Source organism: Nematolebias whitei, chromosome 16 (assembly GCF_014905685.2).
Source record: "Nematolebias whitei isolate Nwh7 chromosome 16, NemWhi1, whole genome shotgun sequence".
Classification (NCBI taxonomy): Eukaryota; Metazoa; Chordata; class Actinopteri; order Cyprinodontiformes; family Rivulidae; genus Nematolebias; species Nematolebias whitei.
The window spans coordinates 20,233,738-20,249,053 of record NC_056513.1 but is presented as its reverse complement, the minus strand read 5'-3'; the positions used below and the strand labels follow the sequence as shown (position 1 = coordinate 20,249,053).

At 40.2% G+C, this 15,316-nt stretch overlaps 1 protein-coding gene across 1 annotated transcript in view; it reads left to right on the top strand.

Annotated features, from left to right (window-relative positions):
* Positions 1-1,363: 1,363 nt before the first annotated feature.
* The window catches only part of LOC119422928 (E3 ubiquitin-protein ligase TRIM11), an 18,780-nt gene continuing 4,827 nt past the window's right edge, over positions 1,364-15,316 (top strand). Inside the window, exons 1-5 of the mRNA XM_037690341.1 lie at positions 1,364-1,705; positions 4,690-4,785; positions 10,104-10,184; positions 11,965-12,117; positions 13,498-13,654. Coding sequence (XP_037546269.1) covers positions 1,364-1,705; positions 4,690-4,785; positions 10,104-10,184; positions 11,965-12,117; positions 13,498-13,654 — 829 coding nt within the window. The remainder of the gene's footprint in view (positions 1,706-4,689; positions 4,786-10,103; positions 10,185-11,964; positions 12,118-13,497; positions 13,655-15,316) is intronic.

Here is a 15,316-nt window from a genome sequence, read left to right as displayed (position 1 = left end):
TTTGATGGTGCTGCTTTCATCTGAAACACTTCTTCAGTCTGAGGTGCTGTATTCAGCTCAGTCTCTTAAATAGCACCTTCTCAGAGTGGATCAACCAGTTTTGCTGCTGACAACCAAAACCAGCTGATCACATGGTCAAGAAGGACCATCAGCCTAACAATGGATCATTAGCACACTGATGGCTGTTCACTGTTCACAGAGGGCTGAGTGATACTAGCAATAACAGCATTGTAAGAGGGGGACAGTTGAACACAGAGGCCTCCAGAGGACCCGACTTAACTTTTTTAGATTTTTCTACCTGGATTATTGAGCATGCATCAGGGTGTACTGTATATTGTTTTGTTGTTCGGTTTTATGCTGTTAATAAAGATTAAAAAAAAAAAAAAAACTTCCTGTTTAGCGTAATATAATTCCGTTTTTTTCTCATGTGATTTGGGCCACTTCCGCTTTGGCTACTTCCACTTTGGCTTAAAGTAATTCTGTTTTGTTTGTTGTTGTTGTTGTTGTTTTTTTGGTTTTTTTTTTCATTTACACCTTAGGGCCATCGTAATAAAGGTTGAATGAATGAATGAAAACTTGTACTGGTTAGTTGAGGAGCTCTATTTTACCATACCATACCATACCAATTTATTTATATAGCACTTAAAACAGCAACAAGGCCAACCAAAGTGCTGTACAAAAGAAAACAAACATGCACAGCAGACAGGAAAACATAAAATAGAAATACAGATACAAATAGCAGCAGAAGCTAACTAAAATGGCCAACAGAGTAGAGAACAGACCGGACCAAAACAAATCACACCGTGTTAAAGGCAAGCGAATAGAAGTGGGTCTTCAAGCGAGACTTAAAGACTGAGAGTGTGGGAGCCTGCCGGACACTCAGTGGCAACTCATTCCACAGTCGTGGACCTGCGACAGAGAAAGCCCTGTCACCTCTGAGCTTACGACGGGTTTCTGGGACTGAGAGAAGCATCTGGTCTGCTGACCTCAGAGAGCGCGGTGGGACATATGGCTGCAGAAGATCAGTGAGATAGGATGGGGCGGAACTGTTCAGTGATTTAAAAACATACATGAGAATTTTGAAATGGATCCGAAGGTGAATGGGTAGCCAGTGCAGGGAGGCCCAAACTGGCGTGATGTGCTCTCTATAGCCTGTACCAGTTAAACATCGGGCTGCAGCATTTTGGACCAGTTGTAGACGAGCAATTTTAGAGCAAGGTCGTGCCTGCAAGACAGTACCGAGGGCAGAAAAAAACATACAGAGTACGCGGAAGAAGCGCCTCTCGGTCGGAGTCTGTCAGTCAAACTGGAAGTTCAGCCAAGTTTCAGGAGAACAAAGAGTTCAGGCGGCTCAGCACTTCACATGGCTCAGGCCAGCATCTCGGTGACCGAGAGCCAGTTCAGGTGCCCCATCTGCCTGGACATCCTGAGAGACCCAGTGTCCACCCCTTGCGGACACACCTACTGCATGGAGTGCATCAACAACTACTGGGACCAGGCAGAGCCACCGGGACACCACAGCTGTCCGCAGTGTCGCGAGCCGCTCTGCCCCCGCCCGGTGCTGCGGAGGAACACGGTGCTCGCAGAGGTCGTCGATAAACTCCGGCTGAGGGAGGGGGTCGGGCAGCAGCTCCACCTGGGAGGATGCGGGGAGGTTCCGTGCGAGGAGGAGAGCAGGGTGCACGCGCAGGAAGCCAGAAGACAGGTGAGGATTTGTCCCGGAAGTTCAATCAGGTGCCTCCAAGGTGTTTGTGATATAATATTATATTGTTTGCCAAATTCTACATTCATAAATGTCGTTTTACAAAAGCTCTTCCAAATTGTAAAAGCGTTTAAAAATGACTTCTTTTTTTTTTAATTATTTGGTCAATCTTTAACCCTTTGATGCACAACATGAGTCCAAAATGACCCGCATTCGTTTTCCAGGTGATTTCATGCTGACTGAGTTTTTCTTGGCTCCATCTTTTTAAATCGATTCATTTTATGATTGAATATTCCAAGTATTCTTTAAATAGCTTGTTTTTAATGACCACATATCATTTTTTTTTTATTTCCTACTTTTATGAACAAAAATACTTTTTATATTACTACACATGGGTCATCCAAGTGTCATTTAAAGTCAAATGTCTTAATATTATAATAAAAAAATGGTTTCAAGTAATTTAGCAGTGAATGGGGTCAAACGGTTATTTATTTAATATGTGCAACATGTTTGTCATTTTGTCACACACACACACCTCCTGATAACTGATAACAGCTACAGAACTGAACTTTATCTGTGGTTTAACAACTGTAAACTGGTGAAATGTCTTTTTTTTTAAAACACAATTGAACGCGTCACTCGAACACAAACCGCCATCTCAACTTGTGCATGCCTCACAAATGATCAGTGTTCGTGCTCCTTGTACACAGGCTGGTGCACTGGGAACACCAGCTGCTGGCTTTTCCATCTTTCGAAACTGGGCACCTCCTCTTCCTCCATGCACCTCCTCTTCCTCTTCCTCTTCCTTTGGCCCTCCTGTCTGATGTCCTCTGTGTGTGTGTTGTGTTTTTTTAATCCACACCTTCCCATTCCTCAATATCATGCTTCTGGAGTTTGGGTGTGCCCTCCATGCGCCTCTTCATATGTGGCATGACAAGCTCTTTGCCCAGCTCCTTGATCAATAGTCGGCGTGCATTACTCGCACCAGCCTATGATCAGGGTGTTGTGCACTGAAGTGTGTGTAGGCACAGTGTGTGGCAACATCCAGCATATTGTACAAGAGAACCATGGGCCACCCCCTTGTTCTCCACACATGTGTAGTTGCTAACCATTTGATCCATTGTGTCCACTCCTTTTGTTTTGTTGTAGTACTGGATCACTTCTGGTTTCTTCTTCTGACGCTGTTATCTACTGCTTTGTCGTCATGCATGGTGCTCCGTAGGACGACAGCCTTTCCCTTCTCCTGCACATAGCTCACCATGGAATCCAAATTCCGAGCTATGAAGCTCCCATGATTTGGATGGCTTCATGATGGGTCAGGCTTGTTCTGGTGAAGAGTCCCAACGATGTTCAGGTTGTTGTTGAGGAGCTTCTCAGCCAGAGGGGACACTGGTGAAAGAGTTGTTCCCAACAAACGCTGCAGAAAATGCATGCGGGTCGTTTCTGACCCATGTGTGTAAACCTGATGTAGAATTACAAAAGCTGTGCTTGTTCATAACTTAAGAATGGAATACTAAAAATTATGATTTTGTGCTAAACAAAACCAAGATATTTACTGCAGATTTGGAAAAAGTAAATGATAAAATTAATTAATTTCAAAGTATATCACAGAAACAGCCATACATGAAGTAAACTGGAAAATGAATCCGGGTCGTTTTTGACCCATTTTGTGCATTTGAAGTGATACAAAAAGGGTTTTTATTCAAAAAGTAATAAAGGAAAAAAATAAAATAAGGATGTCTGATGATCAAAAACAAGTTAATTGAGGAATCCCTTGAATACTGAAATTAATTTATTGCAAAGATATAGATAATAAAAACTCATCCAGGTCACTTTTGACCCATGTTTTGCATCAAAGGGTTAAAGAAAAAACAGACCTGCTATCAAACTTTTCTCTATCATTTCAGAATTTAAGTTGTTATAAACCCCTGGTTTAATTTTTGCTTTAAAAATCTTAATTTAATGTGATTAGGTTAAGTTTTTTTTTTTTTTTTCCTTCTGTCTCGTTTCCTGTTCAATTGTTCATATATGCTGATGTTGTGAATACAGAAGTTATACTAATATGTTATTCTTGGGGGGGGGGGGGGGGAATGGTATTGATAGGGAGGTTTAGTTTTAATATGTTAGTTGAAATAGATTTGTTAAAATGTGAATTTGTTTTGTATGTTTTTTGTTAAAAAAAAACAAAAAAAAAGTGTTTTTAATGAGGAAACTCTCCGGACTTCCAGTGCTTGTTTTTATTTATTGCATTACAATTGTTTAACCTGATTTTGCAGGATTGTTTTAATACTTCTTTATCATTATGACAATATTGTTTGGAATTTGTTAAAAAAAAAAAAAAGTCCTGCATCTTCTTAAAAACATTAGAAGATATTTGGAGTCTGTTTTTTTTTTTACATGCAGTACTTTTTTTTTTTTTTTTTTAAACAAAGTAATACATGTCAGCTTTAATCTTCTAAGATCATAGCCTTGGGATCACATAGCTCTACAGAACCTCACTGACCCACACAAGGTGAGGTCAGTGAACAAGGCCAGGCTGATTCTGGCAGCTCCTGATCACCACTCCATGGTGAGTTCAGGTTGTTGCTTTCATCTGGAGCAGCTCTCTGCTGCAGCTGCCCAGATGTAAGACGAACAGACTGAAAAACTCATTCATCCCTGTAGTGATGAGGCTTCTTAATAAACAATGATGATTCTGTACTGTTATTTTAATGTATTAATGTCTAGGACGTTTTGTGTGTCTACTGACTGTGAAACAAATTGCCCCTTGGGGATAATAAAGACTCTTGAACTTGAACAAATTCTTGTGAAAAGGACCACTCGATCTTAATGTACAAATAAAATAAAACATTTTACTATGTTTAAATCAAACTGACTGTCAAAGGGCGACAGATATTAGGAAAATACCATGTCCATAAATCACATTAAAGACAATTTAGAGGAACATAGTGCATAAAATAAATCATTATTGTTTCTATGACTGTCAGCTCCAGCTCCAAGAGTCTCAGAGGATACTTCAGGGGAGGATCCGAACTGGAGAGCGAGATCTAGAAGAACTTCAACAAACCCTAGATTCCTTGAAGGTAACAAATACAACAACACGCACACAGCCAGGGTGATCACTGTTCTTTGTAAACCCGTTGTCATCATCAGCAGGGAGTTTCCAAGAACGTACTAATTATTGACACCAAGCTGAGACTCCCAAAGAGTCAAACCGTCTTTGTTTTATTGATGGCTCTGAGAAATCAACAGGTGTGCACAGGATTTACTTGGACTAAATGAAGCGTTGTTATCCAACACCTTCAGTCTACTTCACAGAAGTCTGTCCAGCCACACAGAGGATTAGAGATCATCTCTGGAATCCAGACCAGAGGATGGAAAATCACAAATCCGTCACTTTCAGTGTAATGACGCGGAGTTTCCACTTAGATTTTTGTACGATTAAACTCTTCAATAGTAATGTCAGTGTTTTATCTATTTAAATCAAAACTGGGGCGGCACAGTGGCTCAGGTGGTGGAGTTGTTGTCTCTCAGTGAGAAGGTCGCCGGATCAAGTTCTGGCCCAGGGCCTTTCTGGGTGGAGTTTGCATGTTCTCTCCATTCATGTGTGGGTTTTCTCCGGGTACTCCGGACTTTTTTCTTTCTGCTCCTCCCTCCTTCAGGGAGCTACCGCAGCCCTTTGTGTGGAGTAGACGGCTGCCACCTGGGGGAGGGGGGGGTTTAGAGCCTTGGAGTGGTGGCGTAGAGGAGGTAGCCAGTTTGAATCCCCAGACCGTTACATCAAAATGTGGGCTAGGTGAAGCATCCACACCTACCTCCACCCTCATTTGCCCCACTCTGGGCCCTTATCCCCCCAGCTGTTCCCCGGACGCCCTAGATGGTAGCCCTCTGCTCCACACAGAGGGCTGTGGTTGCATCTGGTGTAAAACAACTGCTAAATCCTCAGCCAAGTTTGCTTGTTGTGGCCACCCCTGAAGAAGGGAGCTGCCGACAGGAAAGAAAAAATAATTTCTGTGTCTTTAAAAATACATTTTCCTATGACAGAACAAAAATCTTTCATTTCGTATAAACATTTTCATTGCCATTTTTAAGCTCGTGCGTTCACGATGTAATGTTAACTTTTTAGTGTTTGATTCTGTAACGTTTTGGGCTGGATAAAGAGTGAGACTCATATTTTTTTCACACACAAAAATTCTGTTCCAAAGGACGAATTTGATCAGTTCTTTTTGGAAAAGTTGTTTTAGCCCTAGTTCCCCCCCCCCCGCCCCCCCAATTAATAAAATCATCCATTCTCCTGAGCATTTTCAGGATCTTCTTTTTTTTTTCTTTCTCCCAGTTACTACCACAATAAATTTTACCTCAGTGTCTGTAAAATAGACTCAGTTACAACAAATCCTGTCTTTGTTCATTTTGATTAGCTGTGGTGATCACTTTAAATTAGGTTATCTCCAAAAGTTAATCGGCTATAGATGTATAGCCAATTACTTTCTGAAAGTTTTATTAAAATCTTTCCAACGATTGATAGTCAATATTTTACCAACAGACAATCAAGGTTGTCTCCAGCAGCTAATATAAAAGTTAAAAATCTTGCGCAACAAGTAGCAGAATGTATAATGAATGAATCAGTAGCAGATGTGCATCCACTAATTAGTTTTTAAATAGTTTTATTAAACTGTGTCCAGCGTTTCATGAGATAATTTTGGTAACAAACAGATACATGCACAGAAACGGGCAAAAACATTATCATCCTCCTCCACCTTTTGGTGGCAGGTGATAAAAATCAATAAAATTAATCAATCCAATTATGGAACTTTTGTTTGTTTTACCTCACAGAAAACTATAACTTTTTCAGAGGTGCTGTTAAAGTGCATAATACAGTACTAAATGGCATCAACTGTCAGTTGATGGTTGCTGTTTAATATTCACCATTCTTTTGAATCTCGCTGTGGATGAGTGGTTAGAGCTGTCGTCCTCCAATAAGAGAGTTCAATTCCACCAATCATCACATATCCAAGTGTTCCTGGGTAAAATACTGAATCTCTCATCACCTCCAATTAGGCCTGTCACGATAAACAATAAATCAATTAATCGCTTGATAAATGAAAATTATCGACCTCATGGTCTGGAGACAGTGGCACTGACAAAAAGACTTGGAAGTGGCAGAAATGAAGATGTTGAGGTTCTCCTTAGGAGTGACAAGGATGGATAAGAATGAGATCATCAGAGGTACAGCACTGGTTGAACAACTGGGAGATAAAGTTAGGGAGGCCACACTGAGATGGTTTGGACATGTCAAAAGGACGGACCGTGGGTATATTGATAGAAGGATGTTAGAAATGCAGCTGCCAGGAAAAAGACAAAGAGGAGATATATGGATGCAGTTAGAGAGGACATGGAGGTAGTTGGAGTGAGGACAGAGGATGCAGAGGACAGAGTGAGGTGGAGGAGGATGACTCGCTGTGGAGACCCCTGAAGAGGGAAAAGCCGAAAGAAGAAGAAGATCAACCTCATTTTCATTTATCGGCTTCATCGTTTCTTCGTGTCTCTCTTTCTACTGAAGACACTGAATGACAAAAGGCTCAACTCCGGTGCTCTTCACTGACCCCTCCCTTTCTTTTTTCTCTTTAAAATCCATTTTAACCATCCAAAATCGCGTTTTTGGTTTGTTAAAACAGCTAAGTTGAGAAGCTAAGCTACGAGCTAAGCGAACAGGCCAACCTTAGGAGAACCCTCCGTCTTGTCGAATCTCCAAAATTCACGGTTGAAACCCGTGCCTTCGTGTAAAAAGTTGTTTTTCTTCTGCAAAAAGAAGCTGAGAACTTGTTTACTGATTTTTTTTTTTTTTATAAATTAAAAGATTTGTGTGAAAAAATGCTATGCTAAAGAGCTCAAACCACACTGTGTCCGCCATTTTGAGAAACGAAAAACAGGAAGGAGAGACAGCCCATGGGGTGGCTGTGGCTGAGTGGTTAGAGCAGTCGTCTTCCAATGCAAGTTGGGGGTTTGAATCCACCAGCAGTCACATGCCGAAGTGTCTCAGGGCAAAACGCTGATCTCCTCGATAACTTTGATGTGTGTCCCATCATGTATGAATGTGATCTAAAGCACTGATTAGTCTCTTTAGAATGATTTGTTCAATTAGCTTGTAGAGATCTATAGAGTGCTGTATGAATGGGTAAATAAGGACACAGTTTGGAGTGTAAAGCGCGTTGAATACCTCGATAAGATAGAAAGGCGCTATATAAATACAGTCCATTTATCCATTTATGTCATGTCAAGGGGCCTCCCTCCCATTTTTTTTTTTAGAGACATGCTTCTTACTCCCTCACTATCCATCCATTGGTTCATGCGGTCTTATACTGCCATCCCCGTGGTCAAAAAAGGTACTACACGCAAAAATTAAACACCATTTCTTCTTAAATTTGACGATAATTACTAATTATCGTCAAATTTCAAACAATATTGTTTATCGCAATAATTTCTGAGACAAATGCCCAGCAAAATTTGTTATCGTGACAGGCCTACCTCCAGTTTGTATCTGGTCGATGTATTCATTCAACCTTTATTTATACAGGTTAATCCCATTGAGCCTTGGGGACTCATTTACAAGAGAGACCTGATTTTAACAAAGAGTCATGACAACAGTGGACAAGAAAGACAACAATAGACAATCATAAAGGATGCGTACAAATTTGAATGTGATTTAAAGTAGTGGTCCCCAATCCCCGGGCCGCGGACTGGTACCGTTCCGTTGGTCAATTGGTTCCGGGCCACATAGAAAGAATACAAAACTTGCATCGTTTCCGTTTTGTTTAGTATCTGATTCTGAACTATGTTTTATTTTGGAAAATTACCGGATTCTCTCCGCTACATCTGTCTATGACTCACTCTTGACGCAGGTCAAGATGCTTGCCTCGATCACATGGCTACCTTCTTCAAGGGGCTGCTCCCGCTGGTAACACACCTTGGCCAGCTCTCCCTGCTCTCTGACCTTTCTCTCCTGGAGATGCCTCAGCTCCAGACAGGATCTCCAACCACGCCCACCCCGCACGGCGTCTCTTCAGACGGCTCTCGCTCCAGCTGGCCTCCCTCCCTTCAGCGGCCTGCAGAGGGACTTTGACTTTTCCACCGGTCTACCCATCAGGTCCTGGTTTGGACGCAGAGGTGGAGAAGCATCCCTGGTTAAAGTCATGGCAGAATACCCTGAGATTGCCACAACAGCACTGAAAACCCTGTTGTCATTTCCAACATACTATCTGTGTGAATCAGGGTTTACTGTAGTGACAGCAACCAAAACAAAGTTACGGAGCAGACTGGACACACAGTAAGCAACACACTTTGGGTGTCATTGTCCCCCATTACCCCTAGATGGGACCGTCGCACAGAAATAAGCTTATGGCTCCCACTGATTTCGCTATGGTGAGTTGTATTCAGTGGTGTAGTCTATAGTTTTGTAGTGGGTATACTGTACTTAGAAACCAAAGTACACCGGTTAGTACTGTAATCGTTAATTTATTTTGATTTTTAAACATATTGAACATTTCAAAATATCTCTGATGCTTTTATTTGAATAAATGTACCTTTGTGCAATAGTTGTCTTTGTATTAAAAACATGTTATAATATTTATAAAACTGTATCAAAGCAAAACATGTTAAAGTATTAAGTAAGTACAGAAGTATTAATTATACAAAAAACAGTTGAACCAACTCATTGTGTTTATAAAATGTTCCCAATGTGTTGACAATGACACAAGCCCATGTATCATTGCCAATGAAATATGGGCTTGTGTCAATGGGCACTTTTAAGTGGGTATACTGAAGTTCCCAAGCTTTTCTGGTGGGTATACGGAGTATCGCATAGACGACACCACTGGTTGTATTTTTCATGCACTTTATATTTGTTTTTGTGGTGTATCTTATGTTGAAGGCATGTTTAACTTTTATTATTACGACCAGAGAGTGTGGGGCTGGGAGGCCATTACTCATGTAACGATGGTGGCGCGATGTTACGAGGACACTGCTAATAAAGTTGCATACACAGTGGATTCACGTTTATTATTATATTTAGAAAATACCTGTTTTTATGCCTGTTGTATCATTTTATTTTGTCGTATTTATCCACCGCACCTTAAAGGCTGATCCGTGAAAATAGTGTTTGACATTAAACCGGTCCGTGACACAACAAAGGTTGGGGACGCGGATCTAAAGCACTAATTTGACTCTATAGAATGATTTACTCAGATTAGATTTGTAGAGATGCATGAGAGTTCTGTGAGGGCACAGATTGTGTAGTAAAGCACTTTAAGTACCCTGATTAAATTGAATGTCCATTACATTCACTAATTTTTTAGAAGGTGCCATTTTTCAAACTATTTAATTGTTTATCGTGTTTGTGTTTCAGGTGTCAGCGTGTGCAGTCCTGGAGGACAGTGAAGCTCTGTTTGCTGACATGGCACAACGCCTGGAGAAAACTAAAGCCGAGGTGAGAAGCCGACTCTAGAAGTATCAGAGTCAGAGTTTCTTTATTGTCATTCGCACCTCATGTGGTACATGTGGTGGAGCGAAATTATGTACACAGGGTCCCAGTTACATCCAACAATAAAATGTATAAGAAAAACAGTAATAACATCTAAGATATGAACTAAGAAAAACATCAACTAAATATACACTAAGCACTCATAACATTAAACATTGAACATCAGCACAAACATGAACATGGGGTGTGACGTTACAAACGTGTGCAACATAAAAACCGACGGTAATGATGTCATTTTCTCAAAACTACACCAGTCGCAAGGGAAGTAGACCTGAAAACAGCAGCTGTTGTACCATTTAAAATAAGTTAAAACTGTCCCCTTATTTGAGTTCCTGTGTTTAAACAAAGTATCAAGAAACAACATTTTATCTCTAAGTGCATTAAAAAAAGCATAAACTTTATATACTAGTAATCGCTACCATTAATTATAATGACTGCTGCGATGACTTAAAAAGACATCAAGGTAGTTACTAGTTACGGTAGCAATTTTCGTAGTCCTGATAACTTTTTAATGGTTTCATTTGACATGTGCATGTTATGGTTTTGTGTATATATGTCTACAATTTATTATCCACCTGACACAATCCTTGAGTTTCAGACCCATTTGCAGGCAGGCAGGCGAAGCAGGAGTTTAAAATAAAAAAAAATATTTATTTTAAACGACAAAAACAAAATGCTGGCATGGCAACAAAAACTTACAACAGGAACAGGCAGGCATAAGCAGGACGGGTACAGACTCAGACGGGAACTCGGAAACCAGAGACAGGAGGACCGTGCAGTCTGTGGCAGCAGAACAATGACCGGACGAAGAGTGGAGGAGAGAAAGGCTTTTTGTAAGACAGAGGGAGAGTGAGTAATGAGAGCACCTGGGCAGGTGTGAATGATGAAGACTGAAGACTGGAGAGGCAGACTGAGGAGTGAGTGGAGACTGACATGAAACACAGAGTCAAAATACACAAGGAACCAAATGACACTAGAAGCAGAATGAAACAAACAAAAGACAGAAAGGGAAGATGCAGAAATTCAAAGACAGAGCACGGACAGACTGTGTCGCCACCTGTCTGGAGCCAAGAGGGGAATTGGATATACTCTTTGTCCTTGTGAGCTGAAAAACTTAAAACTCAAGTGTCCATTTTGTTGCGACTACTTGAAGGTCACTATCGAAAATTGGGTTTCCATGTCAAAATTCAAGATGGCCACCTCCTTATGTACTGTATCTGTAAACTGTTCACCTCAGTCTGAGAAAACTATGCTTTCTAGTTTTTAAATTGCCTAAAAGTATAGTTTCCTCAAAAGGATGGGGTGGCCGAAGGTTAGTCTATGGTGGCTAAGGCCACCATTGGCCACCCCCTGACTCTGCCATTGCACCTGGTGGATAAAAGTGCTCATTCCACTCATCAGGATCCATCACTCAGCTTCGCCTCGGACAAGTAAAAAGACAGCGACCTCTTATGCACCGTGTAACTCCTACCTGCTAGAAAATCTTGCATCAAAACCATTAAGGTTTACTTCCATTCCATCCATCCATCCATTTTCTTTACCCGTTTATTCCATTTTGGGTCACGGGACTTCCATTCCTGGTATAATAATTATTATTACAACTATTTGCATGTTAAAATGTTAAAAACTGTTGTGCACTAAGATTCGTTTATAAAAACGTAAATAGTAACTTTAAGATAAACGGATTGCTTTGTGATATTTTCATCCCATCTGTGGGAAACTGCAGGTTCGAGTGATGCTGGAGGCCAAGGAACGAGTGGTGGTCGGGAGAGCAGCTGCAGATATAGAGCTGCTGGAGAAAGACCTGGAGGAGCTGAGGAGGAGAGACGAGGAGATCAGCCAGCTGCTGAAAACTGAGGACAGCACTCGTTTCTTACAAGTAGGGAGGGAAAAAACTTTTGGGTTCAGAAAGAATTTAATAAAATTGTAAGCAACCTCATTAGGATACGAATGAACGTACAAGAGCAGTGTTTATTTCAGAAAAAAGCAACAAGTCAAAGAAGTAATCGATCAGTTATTAATTGATCAGTGAGATGGGTGGTTGTCTTTTCCAGGCATAAAAGAAGATGACTTGGAAGCAGGAGGTTTCTGGAAAGAGACTTGATGCTGGCATCTCTTTTCAACAATTACTAGGAAATGTTGAAGGCGACTGAGAAACGACAAAAAATACACTGGAGTTGGAAAAAACAGAATTAATTAGAAAAAAGAAGTGAACAAAATTAAATTACGGTACTGTTGTTCGCAACTCCACAGAGAATTCAAATTAAATTAAAATTAAAGACTTAAAACTAGTTTAAAATATGAACAAAAATAAATTAAATTGTTCAAATCAATTCAGTTTATTTATATAGCGCCAAGTCACAACAGAAGTTATCTCGGGGCACTGAACAGAAACATTCATTTACGTTATAAAAGCCAATTAGTAAAAGTTTTCTAAGGAAACCAACAGATCGTGTTGAATCTTCACTTATTTTTGTCTTCTTGTGTTACTTTTTAGATTTTAGTCAATTTCCTCCTTCAAGCTTTTATTTACTGTTCTGCAACTTAACTTTTTTAGCTTTTAGCTGGCTATTTGCTACTTTTCGCTTCTGTCTAGCCTTTTGATGATTTTGGTAACTTTTCTAGCTTTTTGATGCTTTAGCTTTCTTAATTTTTGCCTACAATTTTACTGATTTTAAGCTTGCTTTTTGCCATTTTAGCTTCTAACCACCATTATGCTAATTTGAGCTTTTAGCTAGTCTTTAGCTACTTTTAGCATTTTTGCTAGCTTTTTGCTACCCTTCAGTAATGTTTTGTTACTTTTTTATCTTCCAATTAGTGTTTTGCTCATTTTGGTTTTTAGCTAGCATTTTGCCTCTTTTAGCTTGTAGCTAAAGTTCTGCTTTTTGTTACAACTTCAACAACCCAGTTTAATTTTTTCAGCACATACCAGCAGTCATTTGCAATTTCTCTAGTGATTCCTTTGTTATTTATGACATTTCCTTTATTATGATATTTTGTTGTTGTTGTTTTCTTTTATTTGGCACTTTAACCATTATAGGCCGATCTTAAGTGTTGGTACGTCCTGGAGGTCATGCGAATTAACCGGAGTCTGCACCAGTTACATGGGGAAGAAGAGAACAGAATGAGTCAGCACAGTGGGGATTAAAAAGCTGCACCGACCTGAGTGCTGTTTTCAAATGCAGTTGTTCAAGAGATTAAGTGGGACTACAGGTTAAAACTGTCATTTATTTTCCACCTTTTGTCTTCATTGGTTCAGGCGGCCCCTCTGCTCTGCATCCGTCTCACCTCTGATCAGCACTCCAGAACCTTCAGACCGCCCACGGAGGCCTTCAGTGATGCCAGAAAAGCGCTGTGCCATCTCCGCAGCCGCCTGGAAGACGTCTGCAGGGAGGAGGTGGACAGGATGGGCCAAGGTATTTGACCTACAGAAGAAAAAAAACAGACACCACAGATGTTGAAATATTCAAATCAAAAATAGTCCTTGTGAATATAATTGCAGCATGCACAAATTAAATACAGACACTCAGCTGGATTTAAAGATTTTTATCATCAATAAGATAAAAAATTTAGTTTAACATGAGCCGCACATTCACTTGGTTTCAAACTTTATGATGGTTTCCCATGGAACTTTGTCCCAGGTGAAGCGTTTTCAAATAAAGGTAAAAAACACAATGCCAGGATGCAACCCCCCCCCCCCCACACACACACACACACACACACACACACACACACACTTGTGAGTCTTTAACAAAACATTTAACACTGCGAGTGACAGTGGACAGTAACGTATTAATGTTTAAGAGGACAGGACGCTGTCTGATGCAGTTCAACTAATCCTAATCTTAGTTGAATCAACTTCTGTTCAAACGATCTCAGCTTAAAGAAACTGGGTAAACAATACAGATTGTAAAGAAGTAAACCATGTCGTCTTCCTGTTGTGTATAAATGTTGGTCACTGACACCGGTGTGTCACCAGAGGACACTGTTGTCCTGTCAATCATTCTGATTTCGCACTGTTCAATGATTACTTTTGGTCATTTCATTACGTTAAAAATCTAAAATTTCTAAATCTGACCATTCCGTTGCTTAAATGTCACAAGTTGTATCTTCAATAAATGAAATACTTGTTTTAGTACAATATCAAACCTCTTATCAGCTTGTTGTTGCCCCTCCCATTCCAAAATCTGTAATTTATTAGATTCTGTTGTCTTCAAATCTGTGAAAGAAAAGGCCAGACAAGTTTAAGGCTTGATACTGTCACTTGCTTTGCCTCTAAACCTTTCAACTACTTTATGAAACAGTGATCAACCATGAAGTTTTGTTGTGAAGTTAAATTGTCCATCACCACAAAAAGTAGATGCCTGTGGTTGTACTGTCTGTTAGCAAAATATATGTTATGGATTTATTGAACCTCTCAGAAAGTAATCATTGGATGTACATCAACAATTGATTTGCAGCCCACCAAATTCAAGATGGCTGCCATGACTAACTGACTTTGGTATACAGTAGTCCCTCATTTATCACGGGGTTTAGGGGACCATGCCCCCCCACCCCCCACCCCATCCCCCCAGCAATAAGTGAAAAACCGAAAAGTAGGTATACAGTAGGTAGTTCAAGTAAATTTTATTGTCATTACCATCTCGTGGTACATGGAACAAAATTATGTACACAAGTAGTAGTGGTAGTGGTAGTAGTGGTAGTGGTTGTGGTGCTGGTGGTGGTAGTAGTATTAGTAGTAGTAGCAGTGGTGCTAGTAGTAGTATTAATAGTAGTAGTAGTAGTATTGGTAGTGGTTACTGTAGTAATAGTAAGTGGTAGTTACTGTAGTAGCAGTAGTTGCTGTAGTAATAGTTACTGTAGTAATGGTAAGTGGCAGTTACTGTAGTAGTAATAGTTACTGTAGTACTAGTAAGTGGTAGTTACTGTAGTAGTAGTAAGTAGTAGTTGCTGTAGTAGTAGTAAGTAGTAGTTGCTGTAGTAGTAGTAGTTGCTGTAGTAGTAGTAAGTAGTAGTTGCTGTAGTAGTAGTAGTTGCTGTAGTAGTAGTAAGTAGTAGTTGCTGTAGTAGTAGTAGTT